We start from the raw sequence: 20,462 nt of genomic DNA on the forward strand, positions 1-20,462 counted from the left end.
ATGGTCATATTGGATTTCCTGTGGGTTTTTCCCATAAATCTATGGTTTGTCCACGTCTGTGCAGGCACAGATCATTCACCATACAGTAACGGAGCGGTCTGCTGAAACACAAAAGGCTGCCGTAGCCGTACCGCTGCTGTGGCAAGCTGTCCCTGTCACCAGCCAATACCCGACTGCCATATGCTTTCTGATGGGGACAACGTTGTCATGAGGCTTTGACAGAGATACTGGAATGTAGTCTTGGACATCCTAAAGTTTTGGAGGAAGTGTCCCTCTGTGAAACACTCTACATCGTGGCCTGACCACTCCGGGCACCTCTCCTGGCTCCAAAGCCCATTTGCACTACAGCCTGTTATCCAGAAAACAATAACCATTGCTCTGAAGGGCATTTCTCCGAAAATACGCTGTACACTCCTCCAAACAATCACACATGGCTAATTATTATACAGAATGATGTCATCAGACCTTCCTGGCCATCATTTGGGAAATGAACCTTTGCACTGCTTATTCGATTTTTCCGCAAATGTGATGCTTTTTGTTGTCGTTCCAACACACATGCGTGTGATGTTATTGGTTTCACATGAAGCGTTTCAGGGCAGAGATCCGTTCACACTGTTGTCAGATACGGGTAACTTCTAACATGAATGTAAACAGTCTCAGCAGTAAGATGAGATCTGGGGGAAATAATTGGAACTGAGCATCAAGCCATGTAATGTAAACATTGCATTGGACTCTTGGGGCACGTGAGATCTTTATAGTGATTGTTAACAGCAGAACGAGAAAATGATCCAGGCGTCTCACTAGGATTGGAAACAGTGATGCTATATTGATATATTATAGGAAATTAGTGTGGCAGCTTCTCACATTAGTTCTATCATCTGTGTATGCAGGGAAAGTTATCAAAATGCAGACAGTGTGTGTTTTCCAAGTGAATTTGAGGGAGGCTGTGGGTGTATGAGATCATCCATATGAATTAACTGAGGTAGGGGAAGGTCCCGTGTTGTGGCTGACACAAAACATCTGCGCTGTAGTCATGAGAGACAGACAGACAGAAAGAGAAAAAAGGAGAGAGGTGAAGGAGGTAACAAAATCCCCCACTGTTATATAATTGTAGCATTCTTCAGCTCGACTCTTTTTAAATTTCCCTTCACTCTATTTTTCTCCCACTTCTTTCTTTCCTCCTCCCCACCCCTTTATTTTCCCTCTACCTCCCTCCAAGATAAATTAGTGTGGTGGTTGTGTTTAGCTGAATTCTCCAGTGGGCATGAAGAATGTGACCTCAGAAGAACACACAAACACACAAACCCAAACACACTTGCACACAGTTTTGAGCTCCATTATAAGCCAAGGTTTCATTATTTATGACATCCACACTGCCTGTGTTGTGTGCGTCTGTTTACCTGTCTGTGTTGCATCTCTATGGATTTATGTTTGTATGTGTGTGTTGAGCGCGCTGTCTTACCAAGACACCAGGTGTCCACCATTGATAGAACCCTACAAAATAAGAGGAAAAGCTTTGTGTGAGAACAATCCCTCAAGCTAGCATTATAATAAGAGTCTTACTTTCTGCGCTGTAAGCCTAGGCAGTGTAATGCCTCAACTGCTGCAGTCCACAGCAAAAATATATCTGAGCTATGAAAGTACAAAGTTTGTAAGCAGGTGCTGGAGTTTGGCCTGAAGGAAGAGAAGCTAATTATGAACCGAAAGACTTTTTGGTTTGATCCCTTGCACAAACAGGACAGGGTTATATTTAATTCAAGGCAGGTATTACATCAGTGGTGCATACAGGTGTATGCCCATCACACAGTTACTTGATCATAAGCGGAGACACTTCAGGTGAAAACAGTTCTTTCATGCACTGGTCGATTTTGGGCTATTTGGCTTCCACGACATGTCTTCTTTCATACTAGTGGAAAGAAAATCTCTGAAATACACATTAAAGTGTTTATTTTAGTTCGGATATAGAAGCTGAAAAACCTGAAACAAGAAATTTGAACCTGGCTTTATCCAATGGTCGGATTTCTGCTCTGGAAACTCCAAATCTGCACATTTAAACGTAGCATTTCAAGAAAATTGAAATACAAAAATAAATGTCTTAATGTAAATAATAAACTGGGGAGGTTTCGGGGTGACATCTACTTGCATGAGTTGAATGTTTTACGCTATTCATCTGTCAGTGCTCTAGTTATTATCTCATTTCTGAGGTATTTTAAAGGTCCAGTGTGTGGGATTTAGGTGGATATATTGGCAGAAATGGAATAATATGTAATAAGTATGTTTTCTTTAGTGTAAAATCAGCCGAAAATAAGAATTTTTGTATTTTTGTTACTTTAGAATGAACCGTTTATATCTACAAAGGGAGCAGATCCTGGGGATCATGGAGTCTGCCGTGTAACACCGGCACGTTTCTACGGTAGCCCAGAACGGACAAACCAAATACTGGCTCTAGATAGGGCCATCCACATTTTCACAAAAACTTGATTTGTAACATGAAACTGCTTTATTCAGTGTTTTAATAGGATAGGATAGGATAGGATAGGATAGGATAGGATAGGAAGAGACTTCTGTGGATAATTTTTCTCCCGCTAAAAACCTCCTGAACGATGAACAGGAATCCTAACCTGGAGTTCAAGCTTGGCACATGGGAGAATTTTCCTCTGGTTGCAATCTGCAGCCCTCACCACTAGATGCCACTAAATCCCACACACTGCTTCTTTAATTTAAAGTGACTATTTACAATCAGAGAGTAACCTGGTAACCAATCTGGAAATCCAAAAAAAAGATTTTTTTTTTTCTTCCTTTACCTCTGGAGGCACTGCCCGTAGTTTTTCGACTAACAGAAGTGCAGGGGCCTCGGGGATCGCTCAACCCCTTCACTTCCGGCGGTGCCCCCAGGGAATCGCCTTGTTGTTTTCAAATACTTCCAGGTAGAAAACCAGCAGAGTTTAGCTATATATATATATATATATATATATATGTATATGTATATCTCACATTTTTCACGTCACTATATCACCGTTTAGACTAATCTGATGTTTGTAAAGTCTATAAACACAATGACTGAACAAATGTCACTATTTCTGTGTGCACGTTTTGTAATTAATAACATGGTTATCGTAGATTAGCTGGGCTAACCGTTAGCTGTTAGCCCCGTTAGCGGTGTCTGTAGTAACTGGTAGTAACTCAGTAACTCAATAAACGGTCCGTGAAAAAAATATTTTTTCCAGCGGATATCTTAGTTACAACATGATTGAGCTAGCAAAGCAGTTTTGTGTTGCTATGTGTGGTATTTTATTCAGTTTTGGGAAATCACGATGTCTAGAAAGCATCAGGACGTCATCTGTTAAAATCTTCCTGTTGTCGGATACGACATGAAATTACTCCAGTTAGCTCAATTATGTTGTAACTAAGACATCTGCTGGAAAAAAACATTTTTTTCACGTTGACGAGACAGCGTTTTGGGTGGAGCAGTCGCCATGGATGCGGAGCTTGCTGTTTATGTAGGTACACATTTCCTGGGGACACCTGCACGTCTCGGGCCCGCCCTCTCCATTGCGATTGGCTAAAGCGCAGCATCGTTCAAACTCAAAGCCCCCCCCCCATAGTCGTCTTTCACACAGGGCTGCCAACAGATTCTACAATGTAAACTGCAGAATCTGTCTTGAGAGATTACCTTGTAACAGGCTACAACAGGATTCATGCAGGTCATTTGTGAAAATAAAAAGTGCGAGCACTGGGTTAAATGAAATTGCCCTTTAGGGGATTAATAAAGTTGTCTTGAGTCTTGAGTCTTGAGTCTCTAGTTTGTCTTTAAATCAAAAGTATAAGTGGTATTACAGTCCACTCTAAAGAGAGCAAAGCATCCCCATCTGAAGTAAGAGCTCAAGTAACTAAGCTGTGACATTTACATGGTGAGCAGACAGAGAACAGACATTCTTGTTCTCTGTAGTCAGTGTTTTCTCAATTGGTTTAAACAGGCTCTGGTTACAGAAACTGAACTTCTGTCATCCACAATCCTGTTGCACATTTATATTCATACTGCCTTGTGAAGAGTTTGTAAAAGCATATCTATCAAAGCTCCCAATAGGGCGTGAAAATTAGGGAATTAATTAATTTAGGATCCAGACAGGATACATCAAATAATTTGATAGTCTTATTAAGGAAATCAGGGAGATTTACTAATGTGTCTGGAGTATAGACCCAAAAGTACTTTTAAACTTGCTTCAGATCTTTATCATATTTTTCGACTGATTGATTAAACTTCAGAACTTATCTGAGCTGAGAAACAACTTAATCATCTAAACTCATTTTTGGGTGTTAATGCACTCCACCATAGTTAAAGGGTAAGGCTATCAATTTTCTGTGTTTTTGTTATTGGCCCAAAACCAGTAATGAATTGATTCTACTGTTTGGCCAAAGCTTGATGTATTTAATTCCTCTGCACCACAAAGCTTCACAGTTGTCAAAAAAAATAATAAAAAGACATCAATGAGCTGCAGCGCTGCAGTGGGGGACACATTCCCTCATTATGATGCGAGACTGATTTAGTAGTTTATTCTAAGTCAATCCCACATTCGACATCCTGCTGCTATAAATACTCTCTAGAGCCTGGGGCTTCGACAGGGGGTCCATGACTGAGTTACTGCAGGGGGGCTGCCAAATTACCTCTTGATAACTGAATTAAAGTTTTAATTTAAATACACATTAACATGAATCCAACATATTATTAGCAAAGATAAAATCGATTGACCAGGATAAGATTGGTCAATTCGTAAAAACCCATTTAGTTTACAGAACATTAATGATAGGATAACTGATACCCCTTGAATCCTTGTGCAATTATGTGAGCTGGCTAACGCTAAATCACTGTGCAGTACTTTTCTTTTTCTTCATATCAGCCAATTAGTTGTATCATTAACGGTATGTCAAGAGTACGGACATTCTTGTGAGCCGCAATAGATCGCTTTGTAACATTTCGAGCATACCGTCTAACTGTCTGACACACCGTCCACCACAAAAACTACTAGCGAGAGTGCAGAGAGGGAGGCTAACGCACCTAGCCATGCTACAACTGCCGCTGATTTGACTCACTCTTGGAGCCAGCCTCATGTGGCCATTAGAGGAACTGCAGTTTTTGGCACTTTCATACTGATTTAAACTTTTAGCCCTCAAATTTTCTGCTTGGTGGGAACTAGTGGACTTTGAGCTAAGTGCCACAGAGGCTGGGGATGTCTGAATGTATTGAGAGGTGGAGTAAAGCATTGTAGGTTTCAGTATTTTTATGGGGTAAACTAACAATAAGAAATGTGGAATAACACTAGCCATATCCTCAGGATGGATACAGCTCTGTATTTTTCACATTCAGCTTCTGTCAGGCTTCCTCTGATAAGAAAATCAATGAAACTTGGGAGGATAGCTCAACGTGAGTAGCAGTTTTGTAGCTACTGTTGTTTTTAAAGTGCACAAATTAAATACTTTTCCCAACCCAATTTCGAGAAAACAGTGGAGCAAACAGTGTAAGACTTAAACACCGTGCAGAGGTGCAGTCATGCGTTCCCTGTCTCTGGTTCCAGGACTGTGTGTCTATCTGTAGTGATGCACTTTTATTAACTAAGCTCCACTGGGAGGCAGACCTACTTCTTTGTGTTCTCCTCCATGTGAGTCATGGTGCTGGATGGTCTCCTCTCGGACCTCTGAAACAAGCAACAGCATCACGGGAGGGCTGAAAATAAGCTCTCATTGTTTAACAAAGACCCACAGGTATGCTGACACACAAAGACGCACACACATCCTCTGATCCCTCACAACAACCTGCATGTTCAAACAATTACCATCAATCAATTTAACTTCCAGTATGCAAATTTTTGATTCATGTCAATTAATATGCATGAGAGGCTTTTGCTACAGCGCGCGCGCGCACACACACACACACACACACACGCAGACAAATACACACTCACCAGTTTATCCCACTCGGCCTGTATGAGTGAGGTTCTGTATCTGGGGTTGGGACTGGCGTCCAAACATTCTGACCTCTCTGTGTTCCACTGCAGCTCTGACCAGAAACCCTGGAGACTTCTGGCCTGCACGCACACGCACACACACACACACACACACACACACACACACAAACAACAACACCACAGTGACACAGCAAGGACATTGCTGCAAACCAATTGAGGATAATTGCGTCTAAATTGCACACAAGCAGACACAGTATCTGTAAAATCACATTGTTTTACATATAAATGTCTTCTAAATGAAGGCGGCTGCACTAATGTCCCAACATTGCATCACACAGTACGTATAACATGTTACGTAACAAACACCCATTGTCTCCATTTAATCAGCAACCTAAGTGTAAGACCAAGCTTTATTAACTGGTTCTTGAAATAGAGCAGGAACAGAGCAGTAAGAGGACTCTACATTAGGATGATAACTCCTCGTTAAATAAAAACTTATAATGGGATTTAATGTAATGACGTGTTTAACAAATTAATGTTATGTTACCTTGCCTTTGAACACAGCTTCAGTGTGCAGCTCAGTGGTACACAACACACCAGGGACCTCCAACAGACACCCGTGTATCTCCTGGTACACACAAAGACAAACCAAAGTGTGTGATTGTGTGTGTGTGTGTGTGTGTGTGTGTGTGTGTGTGTGCGTGCGCGCGCGCACCACTTAAGGCACAAAGAGAGAAATAGAACTGTAAGTGTGTCCTCATTCCGCATTCATATCCACATACATGGTTGCCCATTGCTTTTATGCATGCTGAATTGTATGTAAAAGTGTGTGTGTTGGTGTGTGCGTGCATGTGTATGTGTATGTGTTACCTTCTTGTCGAGTACTGAAGAGTAAGGCAGGACTTTATCCAGGCTGAGAGACTTCTCATAGCTTATTCTGTATAAAGAGGCTGTTTGTGTGTGTGAGAGAGAGAGAGAGAGAGAGAGAGAGAGAGAGAAAGAGAGTACAGTCAGACTTTTATTTTATATATCACAGATATGCAGCTCTTATCTTAAAATAACTACAAGGCAATCGAGGCAGAGGATCCAGAGTGTGCGGGCCCAATAGCAAGTTTTATGGGGGCCCCCATTGCACGATATCAAAATTTAAGGGCTGAGGTTCATACTTGTATTTTGGGTTTCAACTAGAACAAAAAAGCACTCTATTTCCTCGTACTGTCTGTGCTACAACACTTGTATTCAACCTCTGTATGAGATGCTTTGTTTTAATTCCTGTCTCTATAAGCCCCCTCCTGAAAAAGCCCAGTCTGCTCTGACTGGTCAGTGTCAGGGTCTTCTGCATCTTGGCACCTCTGCACCATCATTGCAGCCGGGGAATGACTGGAACTAAAGATAGCAGCACTTTCTACCATGAAAAACCACCAATAAAAGCTTCTAAACACAACCAGACATGTTTCAGCAGAAATATGACCTGAAATCAGGGCAAAATCAGCAACCAGTATTACAGGTTTCCCTGGCGTTAGCATGTAGCTACATGTAGCAGTGTAGACGCAGCTGGGGAATGACTGCATCACCATCCGCATTATAAGTCAACAATAAAAGCTTCCAAACAACTGGAGAAGTTCCAGCAGAAATATGACCTGAAATCGTGACAGAAATAAACAAAATCAGCAACCAAAATTACAGGTTTCCTTGGCGTTAGCATGTAGCTACATGTAGCAGTGTACTTTCAGCTGGGGAATGACTGCGTCACCTATTCACATGAAAAGTCACCAATAAAAGCTTCCCAACAACTGGACAAATTCCAGCAAAATGACCTGAAATCAGGGAGAAATTAACAAAATCAGCAACCAAGATTACAGGTTGCTCTGGCGTTAGCATGTAGCTACATGTAGCAGTGTACCCACAGCTGGGGAATGACTGTGTATAGCAGCACCTTCTTCCATTAACAATCACCAATAAAAGCTTCAAAACACAACCTGACATGTTCCAACAGGAATGTAATCCAAAATCAGGGAGAAATTAGCAACACTGGCAACCAAGTTTAGGTTGCCTGGATGTTAGCATGTAGCTACATGTAGCAGTGTACTTGTAGCGAGGGATGACTGTGTGTAGCAGCACTTTCTTGTATTAAAAATCACCAATAAAAGCTTCAAAACACAACCTGACATGTTCCAACAGGAATATAATCCGAAATCAGGGAGAAATTAACAACACTGGCAACCAAGTTTAGGTTTCCCAGATGTTAGCATGTAGCTACATGTAGCAGCGCAGGCTACATAATGTCAACACTTACAGTAGCATGCCTGGAGCTACTGTAACCAAAGTAGAAAAAATAATGGGAAACAGAGTATTCAGAAAGGTCTGAAACCGCACGTTGTTGCTAACAGTGACTACTCTTACATAAGTTTACTTCATTATATGAAAGTTTGGCCAAATTAATATGAAAATTTAACATTGTAACATTATATAAATTTGTTAGAAAATAAGGAGGATAAAAAGTTCCCTTTAAAATTATGCAGTGGGCTATACATCAGAATTTCTTTTTTCAGGGACACTGTGCTACAGCTCAGACAATGTGAGCGCATCTTGCTATTTTTATATCCTTATATTGGAGTTGAACCAGGCATCTTTGAGAAACACACAGAGCAAGGAAAGTATACATTTTTGTGTGTGTGTTTCTCTGTTTGCAAGAGCAACGGTAACAAAGAAGCTATACAGTAGTTTAGTGCAGTGGATTTGTGGTCGCAAAACTGCTCTCCTAATTTTAGCATAGGGGATAAGCTGACAACACTGCTGATGTTATTCAAACTGTAGTCAAAGTGTTGACAGTGAGGATGGCGTTTTTTGTTTGTCGCTTTAATCTTGTTTATTGATGAATTCAGATCCGTGGCGTGCACTCTCCTTGGTACTGAAGTGATATTGATGTTGCTGTCCTTTAGAAGATTATCTGGGTGGATTACTGCCTTTGATGGCTTGTGTCTCTGTGGTAAACTAGCATTAAAGGCCAGTAACACCCGCCTGGGTGTGGTGATCTTGATGTGTGTGTTTTTTAAATACTAGTAAAACAAGTCTCTTTAGCGTTGGCTGCTGCAGCAGCACCTGTGACTGGCAGGCAAATCCCTTTCTTGTTATCAGGAGAGATTCTTAACAGAACACACAAACAAAAAGTTGTCACATTTATATATTATTTGGGGTGTAAATCAGGATGCAATATAATATCGATTGTTTGGACAGCAATACAATATTTGTTGACATCACAAAGTCTGCCATGATATGATTTTGATTCGATTTAGGGGCCTGCGATCAATATGAGATGATATCAGTAAATATCCTCATTGCTTTATTTGGCTGTTTGCTATTGTTGTCTGCCTGGTGCTCAGCCGCTAGCACTGTTTTAAGAGTTAAGGGAGGAGATATGCTTGGACAGAAATGGTGACACTGACATGCCTTGGGAGTTTCAAAATAAAGGTGTATCTTATAGTTCTTTACAGTAATCAGTCCTTTTTTGTCTCCCTAAATGTTATGGCTGTGTTTATGTACATTCTAGTTAGAATATAGCAGTTGCAGCTAAATACAACCTTTGAAGGCGCATGGATGTACCGACTGATTTTACAATACAGAGAGAAATAAATATTTTCCTCAGTGTACAGTACTGATCCTGTGTGTTGTGTTTGGTCGATATATTCATGTACACTAACAATATCTCTGAAAAAATCAAACCCAGACTGCATCATGAGAACAGTCGAAATGGTTAAAGCATTCTAGATTAAGCACAACAGTGTGTAACTGGTTCAAACAGACTCACTTCATATGAATCATGTGTGTACCATATGGTGACAAAATTGGGTTTTTATGAATTATTGTATAGTTCTGAATGAAGTGTTTCATTTTGAAACAGATCTGAAGTGTTCTGCTACGTGTCTGTGTGGTTGTGTGAATTGTGTGCAGTGTTTTGATCAGATGAACCCTGCTTAAGCAATTGCAAAAAAAGACCTGTAAAGAATGATATGTATGGACATATCAACTTTGCATCAGTAGTAGATATTGTATCATTGCTCCTTGAATCGATATATCGATCAAGATCAATGTATCGGTACACCCCTCAATATTATCCTGACATCATGTGAGATCATGTGATATGTTGAGTAGCTACAAAAGAACACAAGGTATGTTGCTGAGTTTATTTTCTAATGTAGGTTGAGAATGAAGTCAGACGGGGAAAGACTGGGATATCATGTACTGACATTGAGTGACGTACCTGTCAGCTAGGTGTCATTCTCTTCTGCAAATTCTGATTTAATACTTTTTCGCTATGTCTGGTGGTTGTATTTCTCATCTCAATGATACCTTTGGCAACAGGAACAGTCCCTTTTTGTTCTGGTTACATGTTCAACACACAGTTGCTGAAGACAAAAATTTAGCTTAGACTGGTTGTTAGTCATTACAGACACAGACAGTGCAACAGGTACCAGAGCTCCGCAAAGACATTTTAGAAAATGCAAAGTTAACATTAAGTATTTGTTGAAAAATAAATCAGTATTTGCTAAACTGAAGGCAAATTACTTTAGAAAAGAACCAGCGTTGGCGGTTAGCCACTGGGACCAGAGTTGGGTATAACGCGTTAGTTTGCTGTTTGAGTAATCAAATACTTAAGTACATTTTCAAACAAGACATCAGTTACTTCCGTTACTTTTATAATGCTGGTCCTTCAGCCCCGAAACAGCAACGGCTGTTGTTTGGTTCTAATAACGGAGATAACGTTAAACCTATCAGTCTGAAAGAAGCCACGGAGCTTGTGGTTCGCTACGTGGTCGGAGAAATGCTGCCGTTGTCTACCGCGGAGTCTCAATAGGTGGAGTAGGACTCGCTGACAGACATATTTCAGACTCAGGACTTGCATTATGCCTGGTACACGCTACACGCTGGTACTCACCAATTATCCCCGGTCGTCTTTCACGGCGTGTGTGATGCCATCAGGTTATTCTTGTCCTATTTTTATTACTTTCACCATTATTTGAGTCACTGTGTCTGTTCATGTGCCAGCCGATATGTTGTTGTAGTCACCTAAAAGTGTCAGCAGATGGCAGGAGCTACATTTGAAGCGCCATAAGTAAACTATCAAGCTACTGTATCTTCCACAGGAAGTTCTGACAAATGTTTCAGAATAAAAGCCTATTTAGAAAATGGAGAGATTCTCTCAGCTGAGGTTATAAGGGGCTTTTAATTTGAAACAAGTGTTGAGTTTGAAATGACAGTGCAATATGTTAACTTTATAAAGACAACGGAGTGGATAAAAAGTAAATATATAAACACACAGAGGGATTACTAAATAACGGACTGTCTATAATGTAGTTTGTTTCAAATGAAGCTGGGAGCCTCTGCAGTTGTGGTGAGTAAAAGCCCCGCCGCTATTTGTTAATGTTATTACTTTATGTCTGACAATGAGGATGTACCATTGTTTGCTAGCTTGATGCTAATGACAGTAATGTTAACTCAGCGGGTTGACAAAGTGCCTCTGCTGTTTCACACCATCATTTCCCCCTTTTACTCTGTGTGGTAACATCCCTAGAGGAAATATTAAAAATGCTGGGGTGTTGTTGTCATACAGTTGTCTACGGCAGCAGATCGTTCTGTGTTTCTACTACTAAGTGACGGCTGTGGTGGGAAAATTGGATCTCAGTGAAGGGCAAGTGGTCCATAACTTTAATTACTTTAAAAGTGCTTGAGTTATAACGTTGGAAGTACTTTTAAAGTAATTGAGTTACTTTACTCAGGGAGTAACGCAGTAAAGTAACTGGTTACTTTTTTAAAAAGTAACGCAGTAATGTACTTTGAATACTTTTAAAGTAACCCTTACCCAACACTGACTGGGACTAACCACAGACAGTCTATGGGACTAACTAGCTTACTGCTACTTCTGCTATCTCACTGGAAGTTGCGCATATAATCATTTCTAGAGTAGTGCCCTCAGGAATAAGGTGGATTATGATTATTCTAAAGTGATTTGAGAAAGTACAACCTACTTCCGTTACTACAATCAACATCTACATGTGTTCCAACTCCTGACTGAGAGGATAGGAATGTTATAATATCATACAGGGCTAAAATGATGAACTGTGGATTTTGTTATGATTCAGCAGGCATACTTGCAGCAATTTCTGTGTTGTGTTTGTGAACAATATAAATGATTATATTATCCAGTGACTGAGGAAGAGGGCCCACAAACAAGGCTCTTCCATCAGTTGACCTGTCCCACCCCCGGTCGCACCACAATCACTATGATATATTAGTGAGCACAGGGTACTAATGTTTTATTTATTAGGTCAACATGATTGTTTTCATATATTGCACAGTATTAATATGAACTCTCTGTATCTTAGAGCGAGTAAAAGTAGTTACAGCAGCTTCAATAATATGCAAATGTATGCGGCAAGGTGCGCCAACATCTAATGTGATAATCTATTCTCTGGGTGATAACTGTTTTGGTAAATGTGAAATTAATATCATGTACTGTTCTATTTACTTCAGACGGACATTGTGGGACATTCAAATAGGTTGCAGTGTGTCTCCTAGGACTACACCATATTTTTTTTAAAAACATTCTGTTCAAGCTTCAAGTCTCCAAGGGCTCTAACTCAGACTCTCCAGACCTGCGTTGGACGTCTGGCACAAGTCTGCGAGAGAAGAGATTTTAAGAGCCAAACAGAGCAGATGAATGTTGATGAAAGAATTCAGTTTTGTGTAGATAAGATGTAAGCAGTCTAGCAGCCACAGGCAGAAGGAGACATAAAAAGGCAAGAGAGCGGCTGGACTCTAAAGGGAAGAAGAAGAAGAAGAAGAAGAAGAAGAAAAAGAAGAAGAAGTGATACTCTGGTGACTTGCGTCCCCATGCTTCAGCTGCCACTGACCTAGAATGAACTCCTGGATCTGATCAAAGGATTCGAAGGCGTTCACGTTGTCACACAGCCATTCGATGATCTAGAGGCAGGACAGAAGCACACAGGGGACAGGTGTTAATGTGGTGGGAGTGCAACAAGACAGCAGTACAACATGAGGCATTTTCATTTTTTCAAAGAAATCCCCTTTTTGTTGTGTCTGCACCTTAAGAACAAGAAACTACTGTAGTTCTTTAAACGCCATTTTGAAGGACTTTTTTAGCTCCCATTTTAGAGTAGGTACTCTCCGAGCACAAGAGGAACCTTGAGTGAGGTAAGCGACCAATGATTGGTTGAACACAGCCATGTAAACAACAGACCAAACAACAGCTTGTAACAAAGAAATGGAAGAAAACACTGACAAATAGATCGTCAGTGAAGTCCAGACTTTACTGAGCATACAGTCAACAGTGGAAATACAACACAATCTCAACCCGTCAAAGCAAAAGTGACTATACCAACCGCTGGCTGGCTTATGTCACTACAGCATTTTGTTGCAAGTGTGAACTTAGACAGAAAAAAAGCCTTTAAAGGTATTTTGTTCTCGAGGGAGTTCCCCCGTGGGCAGTTCCTCTCAGGGAGTCCCCACAACTGTCTGGGGTCATCTTTCAATATAGAGTGGAAGCTTGGGGAAACAGCTTGTCTGGCTCAGTCCAAAGCAGGTTACAAAGATCCACCTCCCAGCACCTCTAAAGCTCATTCATTTAAACATCACATCTCATTTGATAAATCATCACGGAAACTGAAACATAAAAACAAGTTGCGGTAATGTGCTTGATGATTTCTTGGCTAAACACAATGACTTCCTGAAGTCTCACTGGTTGACTGGCGTCCTCATGGTTACATTACGACTGTACAGATGAGGTGCTAGTAGGTGGATTTTTAGCCCTTTTCCATACACGTGCTGCTGGCTTGGCTTGACTTGGTTTGATTCGGCGCATTTCCCAATGTGGCACTCTCTTCAACACTATTTACTAGACTGTCATGCAATGGTTGTTGGTAGCCATCGACTTATTACGATTTTGCTTGACACCTAATGCTTATTGCTTGAAAAACAAGCACAAGATGACAAAATGGATCGAGAAGACAAAGACGCTGAATCATCCCTGAATGATGACAAAGCCCATGTTACATAAATACAACCCTCTTGGAGGCATTCGAGTGTGCTTGGACCTGACTCTAGAGATGGTCCATGTCAGGTGCGACTTGCCGCAACAGAGCACAACTTGCCGCGTTTAAACTGCTAATGGAAATACAAATCAAAGCAGCATGGTCTGACTCAAGACGACCAAAAGTGCCAATGGAAAAGCACTACTAGCTACCTTTGGACAGAGCCAGGCTAGCTGCTTCCAGACTTTCAGACTAACCTAATCGTCTCCTACCTAAAGCGTCATATTAGGCATACAAATAGGGGTGGTATCATCTAAATCACGGCAAGAGGGTGAAGACGTATTTCTACGTAAGTATGTGGAAATATGCCTTTAAAACCAACCTCTCTGTTTCACTTGTTCAGGTGTTTTGGGGGCAGCAATAGCTTAGTCCGCAGAGGCTTGGCTTGGGGACTGGATTGTGGACGGATTGCTGCACGGGAGAGTTCACCTCCTGGGAACTGCTGCCTTAAAGCAAGGCACAAACCCCCGACAGAAAGGATTATTCATTCATTCATTCATTTTCTGTAACCGCTTATCCTGTTAGGGGTCGCTAGGGTGCTGGAGCCTGTCCCAGCTGACATTGGGCAAGAGGCGGGGTACAACCTGGACAGGTCGCCAGACTATCACAGGGCTGACACATTGAGACAGACAACCATTCACACTCACATTCACATGTCCAAAAACATGCAGGTTAATTGGTGATTCTAAATTACCCATAGGTATGAACGTGAGAAAGTATTAGTAATGTGTATCATTATCATGTATCAACATGGCTCTAGGGATGGCAAAGACGGTCGCTTGGTCCACTGCTTTGGTGCAGAGTAGACTGAAATAACAAAAATTAGATGGAATATTGCCTTAATATTGGGTCTTTGGAGATCCCCTGACTTTTCATTAATGCCACCAGCAGGACATTAACTAAGATGGTAAATATGGTAACCATACAAAGATTGGCATGGTTATTATTGTCAGTGAGAGCAGGCTGGTGTTAACCACTACTATGGCTGTAGAGTCTTTATCAAAGAGTAGGCATCTTGTTTGGTGATAAAAACAGGTCTAGTCACTGATGAGGATTTTCGAGATGATGGGTATACTGATGTTTACATTACAGAAACATGAAATATTAATGATGTCCTCAAAGATAGTCCCTGCAAATCTCACAGCCGCAGCACAGCAGAGCGAAAACTCATTTTCTGTTGCCCATTTCTCTGCTATTTGAACAAAGATCTCTTTTCCAAAGTCAGTGCGAGTCCAGAGACAGACAACACCGCATAACAATTGTGTGAAGAGAAAGAAGAAGAAGAAAAAGGTTCAAGTAGAAAAACTTAATTTGCACAGCATTCTTTTGAGGTTACAAACTGCTGTCAACAAACAAAAAAAACGGGTATCAAGCAATCGCCTTCATTAAAGCCGCAACGTTTTGCGCTGCTGGCTCCATTAAGAGAGTCCACCAAGAGTACAAAAGTTATGTGTGGTGTCCAATTTCCCAGTGCTAGCTGCACTAATGAAGCTGGTGACTTATTTAACCTCTAAAGAAAGAATTTATTACAATCTATCAGAGCAACTGGAACATCTTAATTTAGGTGTACTTCTAATAGAGTCTGAGTCATCGTCAGCCCCATGCCCAAACAAAATATCTGCCCCTTTCTTTCTCTCTTTGTTTGACTCTGTTTGATCTCTGTCCACTTGTCTTGTCTCCTCTCCTGTTTTATTACAGCATCCTGTCGTCTACCCTCCAGATTCTCACTTCCAACTCAAGGTTGACACCTACTGAATTCACATAGAAGTGCAGTGAAGCTGCCATCTCTACCTTTATCTATTAATTTTTACTTCCTCCGTTCGCTTTCTTTGAAGGAATGCATCAAACAGTGACATTAACATCCATAATCTTTGTCAGGTTTCCCTCTTCTCTGCTTCTTTGTTGTTCCCTCACATCTGCATTCAGTCCCTCCCTTCATGTAGTGATAATATTGAGCTTGAGACTAATTAAACAGTGATAAGAACTGACATTTTCAATAATTTTATGTTCTACAAATGAAGGATGCCATTTAGTTGTATGGAAATGCAATTCTAGATGACAGTGTTTGCTCTGTGGGGGCTTCAGATGATGTGTTACATCTTTCATTTGGCCAGATTGTACATGTATTTTGTTGTATGTATTCATGGCTCAGTCCAAACCTAGAGGGGTCCAAGGCCATGCTCTCCCTGGGAAATTTTCCCCATTTACAGCAGCTATATGCGCTATTTTCGAGCAATTTGAGAGAACAGATCACCTACAAATCTGTACATCATTTGGGGAAAACATGACAAATGCCAAGGAGAAAAATCCTCCTGTGGTGCCTACATCCTATTTCTGTATCTAGTTGTTCTACATCTGTCTTCATTATTCTGAAACCAGAGCACAACAAATGTTAAGGATGACTTATTTTCACTCCTGCCACCTAATAAGAGGCAAAAACTGTCTGATGTTATTATTTTTTAGTTGCATAACATAGGTAGGATGGCAATTTGGTGTTAATAGCATCAGTGATCTTGTGCTCTCACATAGCCAGACCTATTTCCCTACGCTGTGTCAGCGCTAAAGCCCTAGAAGCAAACATTATTATTCTGCTACAGGGGGGAAGAATGCTCTGGCTTATTTGTATTTCTTTAAACCTGGCACAATTGTCTTAGGCAGCACTAAGCCCAGGATGCAGCGACAGTGCCCTTGCAAAATAATTTCTTGTTTTGGTGGAATATTTGTATGTGGCGAGGCGAGCACTGTCATTAAAAAGGCTGATACGCCTCAAAAAACAATAGCAGACATATGTCGACTGTCTTTTTTATCAGTAAAAATTCAATCCCATGAACATTACTTGATAATCGGTGCCTTAAAGCTGACTATTCTTAAGCTCTTGAAGAGCTCACTGAACCTTTTAAAGCCACATACCATTTGCTGGCTGTATGGGACTCTGCAGAACATTACGACAATATCATGGAAGCTTGTGTCAAGAGGATCGGATTGGTATGTTGGTGAATATAGTGTCACTGGATACATGCCGCTGCCAGGGCAAAAAGATGTGGCAGATCAACTCCGACTGGCTATGACAGAAAACAGATCAACATGGGGCATTAGAGTCCTGAGAGACGGAGTCTGGGTTTTTCCGAGGTGCGTTCACGAGTTGTTGTATTTATTGCAGATCTTTACAACAATTCATTGAAATAACAAAGCAGGCATGCCTGATTGCACGATCCAAATCTTCTTCAAAACTTGCCATTTTCAGCGGGTAAGTTGTTTGCTCAGAGGTTGTTGTTGTTTGCTATAGCGAAGGGGAATACCGGTCTAAATAGCCAGCCGATGGCAGATTTATCACCATATTCTATAGCCAGTGAGTCACACCACTTATCTTGAAATCTTTTTCTTTATATTATGGTGGAGTAGAGTTCACAGAATAAATGTTTAGCTGACGAATCTGCTACATTTGAATCAAGGGCCATAATAGTCCGGGCTGCTCTAACTGCAAATCAAGGATCTCCAACAATGCTGAGTTAATGTGGTATTCAATACTCTGAAGTGAATATGAGACCAACAGAAGAACGTTTCCTCAATTATATTAGATTTCTTTAGGGAATAGCAAGGTAGGATAAACGACATCGGAATATATTATCCTGTGAAAGTTGAAGGTTTTTTAAAAGCCTAAAGGATTTGGGGATTTTGAGAAAACATTCAGGGCTGGAACCCCAGAAGCTACCTTCCGACTCTGCCTCTGTTTGGGGAAAAAAGTTTACTTTGCTCTAACTTTAACACAAAAACTCAGTAAATTTGCTTTAGATGTCAATACTTTGTCCTCCCAACTTCTTCCCTGCCTTCATTTGTACCTTCAGCTCCAGGTTTGGGTCGTTTCCCATGTAAACCAGCAGGTAGTGGAGGGCGGCCAGGCGCTGAGGGTCAGTCTTACTGCTGGAACACCTTGGATGGAGGTGACATAGGGCAAATTTACTTTTATACGACATAAGCATATGCAAACACAAGAGACACAAAGGCAGACAGCAAACAGTCAGGTGATGTATGCGCTCTTTAAAGGTGGAATGAATAAGTGAATGAATGGATTGAACAAAATCGAGCAAGGGGGCCACTGATGCATCTTTATTGAGCCGGATGGTTGAATCCAATCTGCTGGCAACGACTCAACTTAAAGCTGTTCTTACATTTATTGCAAAGAGACTCTGCAGGTGCACGCAAAAATAACTTCTCAAAAAATAGCTTTCTACCTGTCTGCTCCCTGCCTGCACATATATTCCCCTCTGCTCTCAAGTGCCTCCTCTTCGTATATAAATAATAACCCCAATATACATAAATCTTTCATTTTCACAAAAAGATATGAATCACCTAGAGGGAGTGTCTGATCGCAGAATCCGCAGCAGGAAGGCAGGGCTCAGCTCGGTGGTGTGGATCCTCCCACTGGCCAAGTCTAAAAAACTACCACTGGACTCTTGTTCTGCATGCAACACCGTGATGTTAGCCGACTGACACTGCAGGCCCAAGTCTGCGTCGAGACCTTTAAGTTGTTGAGAAAGACAGACAGAGAATAAGACACTTTCTACATACAAATACCAATGAAACATTTGTCTGTATTTAAATATCAGGAAAAAATGTGGCTGAGAAAGGATGTTAAGAAACTGCTCCACAGCCATCACTCAGCTTGGACATGATTTGCACCAAAAACTTGTCTTACCTGAGAGAAAGAGGGAGTGACAGAGCATCTCCTCCTGCCTAGTGTTGATACAATGGAGGAAACAGTCCTGCAGATACACCAGGATGTGATAACCTACATATAAAAATAACACAGCATCACTACTATGTCGAGTTGACATGCTGCATGAGGACACATTTGTATTTGTGAGTCTGTGTTGCTGTCTTGAATGCAAGAGTAAGGAATGCGTGTCGACCTTACAAACTCACACACTTGCGTTGAATTTATAAGGATTCTGAGGTGTGTGTGTGTATGACTTGTTTTACATTTCTGTGTGTGCAGTGACCTAGAGGGATGAAGAGTGGATGCAGCTGTGCAGGTTTTTGTGGCGACTGGTCGCTGCCCAGCGACACTCTGTGCATCTTGCTGCAGTCTGCAGGAAGTGAGGAAAGCCATATTTGTCACCATGTGTTACAGATAAAAACAGGGAAAAAAAGACAGTAATAGAAATGAGGTATAATAGATCCTTTGGCATACAGTACACACCTTTGTGGACTAAAAGCACAGTGTACATCAGTTCCTGTTTGTTTTTAAGAGGCTGGCTGTAGCACACACACATGCTTCCTGAAAACAAACGACAGGGACAGTGGAGTTATGGATCGCACAGCAGGCGCTGTTGATAAAATGTAACGCACATCCATAATGACATTCATGATAATCAAAAAGAAATGAAATCAGTTGTGACGGTAAATCAATTCACGTATGAATACCTTACATTGAAGATATAATATGCAGGACTTTCCTGATAAACAATGTACAAATAATCCCTCTCACACTTCACTTATGGCCCACTACAAGAGCAAGGTGGTGTATTTTTATGCAGAGACTCTGCCCTCTCTTTTCTGTGCTTGGGTTGTTTATGGGCGTGTACTCCCACAGCGTCAGGTGAGGTAGCGACCAGGTGCCAGACTGTAAACAGCAGGCATACAAGCGACACAACACCAAAAAACACAAATGCAAAACGAGAGCAAATCTGCGGTCGGATTTTACTTTCACTTTAGCTAAAAACCTGCATAGTATACCTTTTAATAAACTTTTTAAAGGTATATCCATTGGTGAGAGGACAGGATTAAGGGTGAATGATTGATTCCGAAATCAAAGATTCAATCAATACTTTAATGAGTGAATCAGATAATAACTCCCTCCCTTGTTGGGGATTTAACTTTTAATCTTTGAACACTCTAACTCCACCACACAATCTTACTTTTGCAAACAAATATGAACCTGATATCATTGATCAGCACCTCATTTTGAAGTGTAACTCTCCCAGAAATGTTTTGATCATCGTGCCATCACTATGACTGTGAATTATGCACTGCAGATTCTAACACAGCCTCATACTTGTGACAGGGACTCACTTTCTTGTTTCCACAAAGAGGGATGCAAAACACACACACAGGTAAACAGAATTAGTCACGAAAGTGGAACTTCAGTTTGTGTGCAAGCACATTATTCATGGAAGGAGTCTGATGTGCGGATGTGTTACCTATGCTGTTTGTGAACACTTCCATCCTAATGAGCTCCTTGTCTGGTCTCTCCGTGTGATAATGGTCAAAACCCAGATTTACAAACCTGTTGGACACACACACAAAGTAAATACAATAATATTTGAAGGTGCCTTGCACAGCACAGGAAGTGTGCAAGAATTCATTTTAGTGTTTCTAATTGCAGGTAAAT

At 41.0% G+C, this 20,462-nt stretch overlaps 1 protein-coding gene across 1 annotated transcript in view; it reads right to left on the reverse strand.

Moving 5' to 3' along the window:
* The window catches only part of LOC125883131 (gamma-secretase activating protein), a 54,468-nt gene that overhangs the window by 27,213 nt on the left and 6,793 nt on the right, over positions 1–20,462 (reverse strand). The window contains exons 12-23 of the mRNA XM_049567315.1: positions 20,272–20,357; positions 19,272–19,349; positions 19,072–19,158; positions 18,768–18,860; positions 18,422–18,590; positions 17,911–18,001; positions 12,875–12,944; positions 6,834–6,913; positions 6,511–6,591; positions 5,961–6,083; positions 5,638–5,693; positions 1,463–1,494 (exon numbers count right to left, since the gene is read on the reverse strand). Of these exons, the coding sequence (XP_049423272.1) occupies positions 1,463–1,494; positions 5,638–5,693; positions 5,961–6,083; positions 6,511–6,591; positions 6,834–6,913; positions 12,875–12,944; positions 17,911–18,001; positions 18,422–18,590; positions 18,768–18,860; positions 19,072–19,158; positions 19,272–19,349; positions 20,272–20,357 (1,046 nt within the window). The remainder of the gene's footprint in view (positions 1–1,462; positions 1,495–5,637; positions 5,694–5,960; positions 6,084–6,510; positions 6,592–6,833; positions 6,914–12,874; positions 12,945–17,910; positions 18,002–18,421; positions 18,591–18,767; positions 18,861–19,071; positions 19,159–19,271; positions 19,350–20,271; positions 20,358–20,462) is intronic.

This window comes from Epinephelus fuscoguttatus, linkage group LG22 (genome assembly GCF_011397635.1).
Source record: "Epinephelus fuscoguttatus linkage group LG22, E.fuscoguttatus.final_Chr_v1".
NCBI classification, from domain to species: Eukaryota; Metazoa; Chordata; class Actinopteri; order Perciformes; family Serranidae; genus Epinephelus; species Epinephelus fuscoguttatus.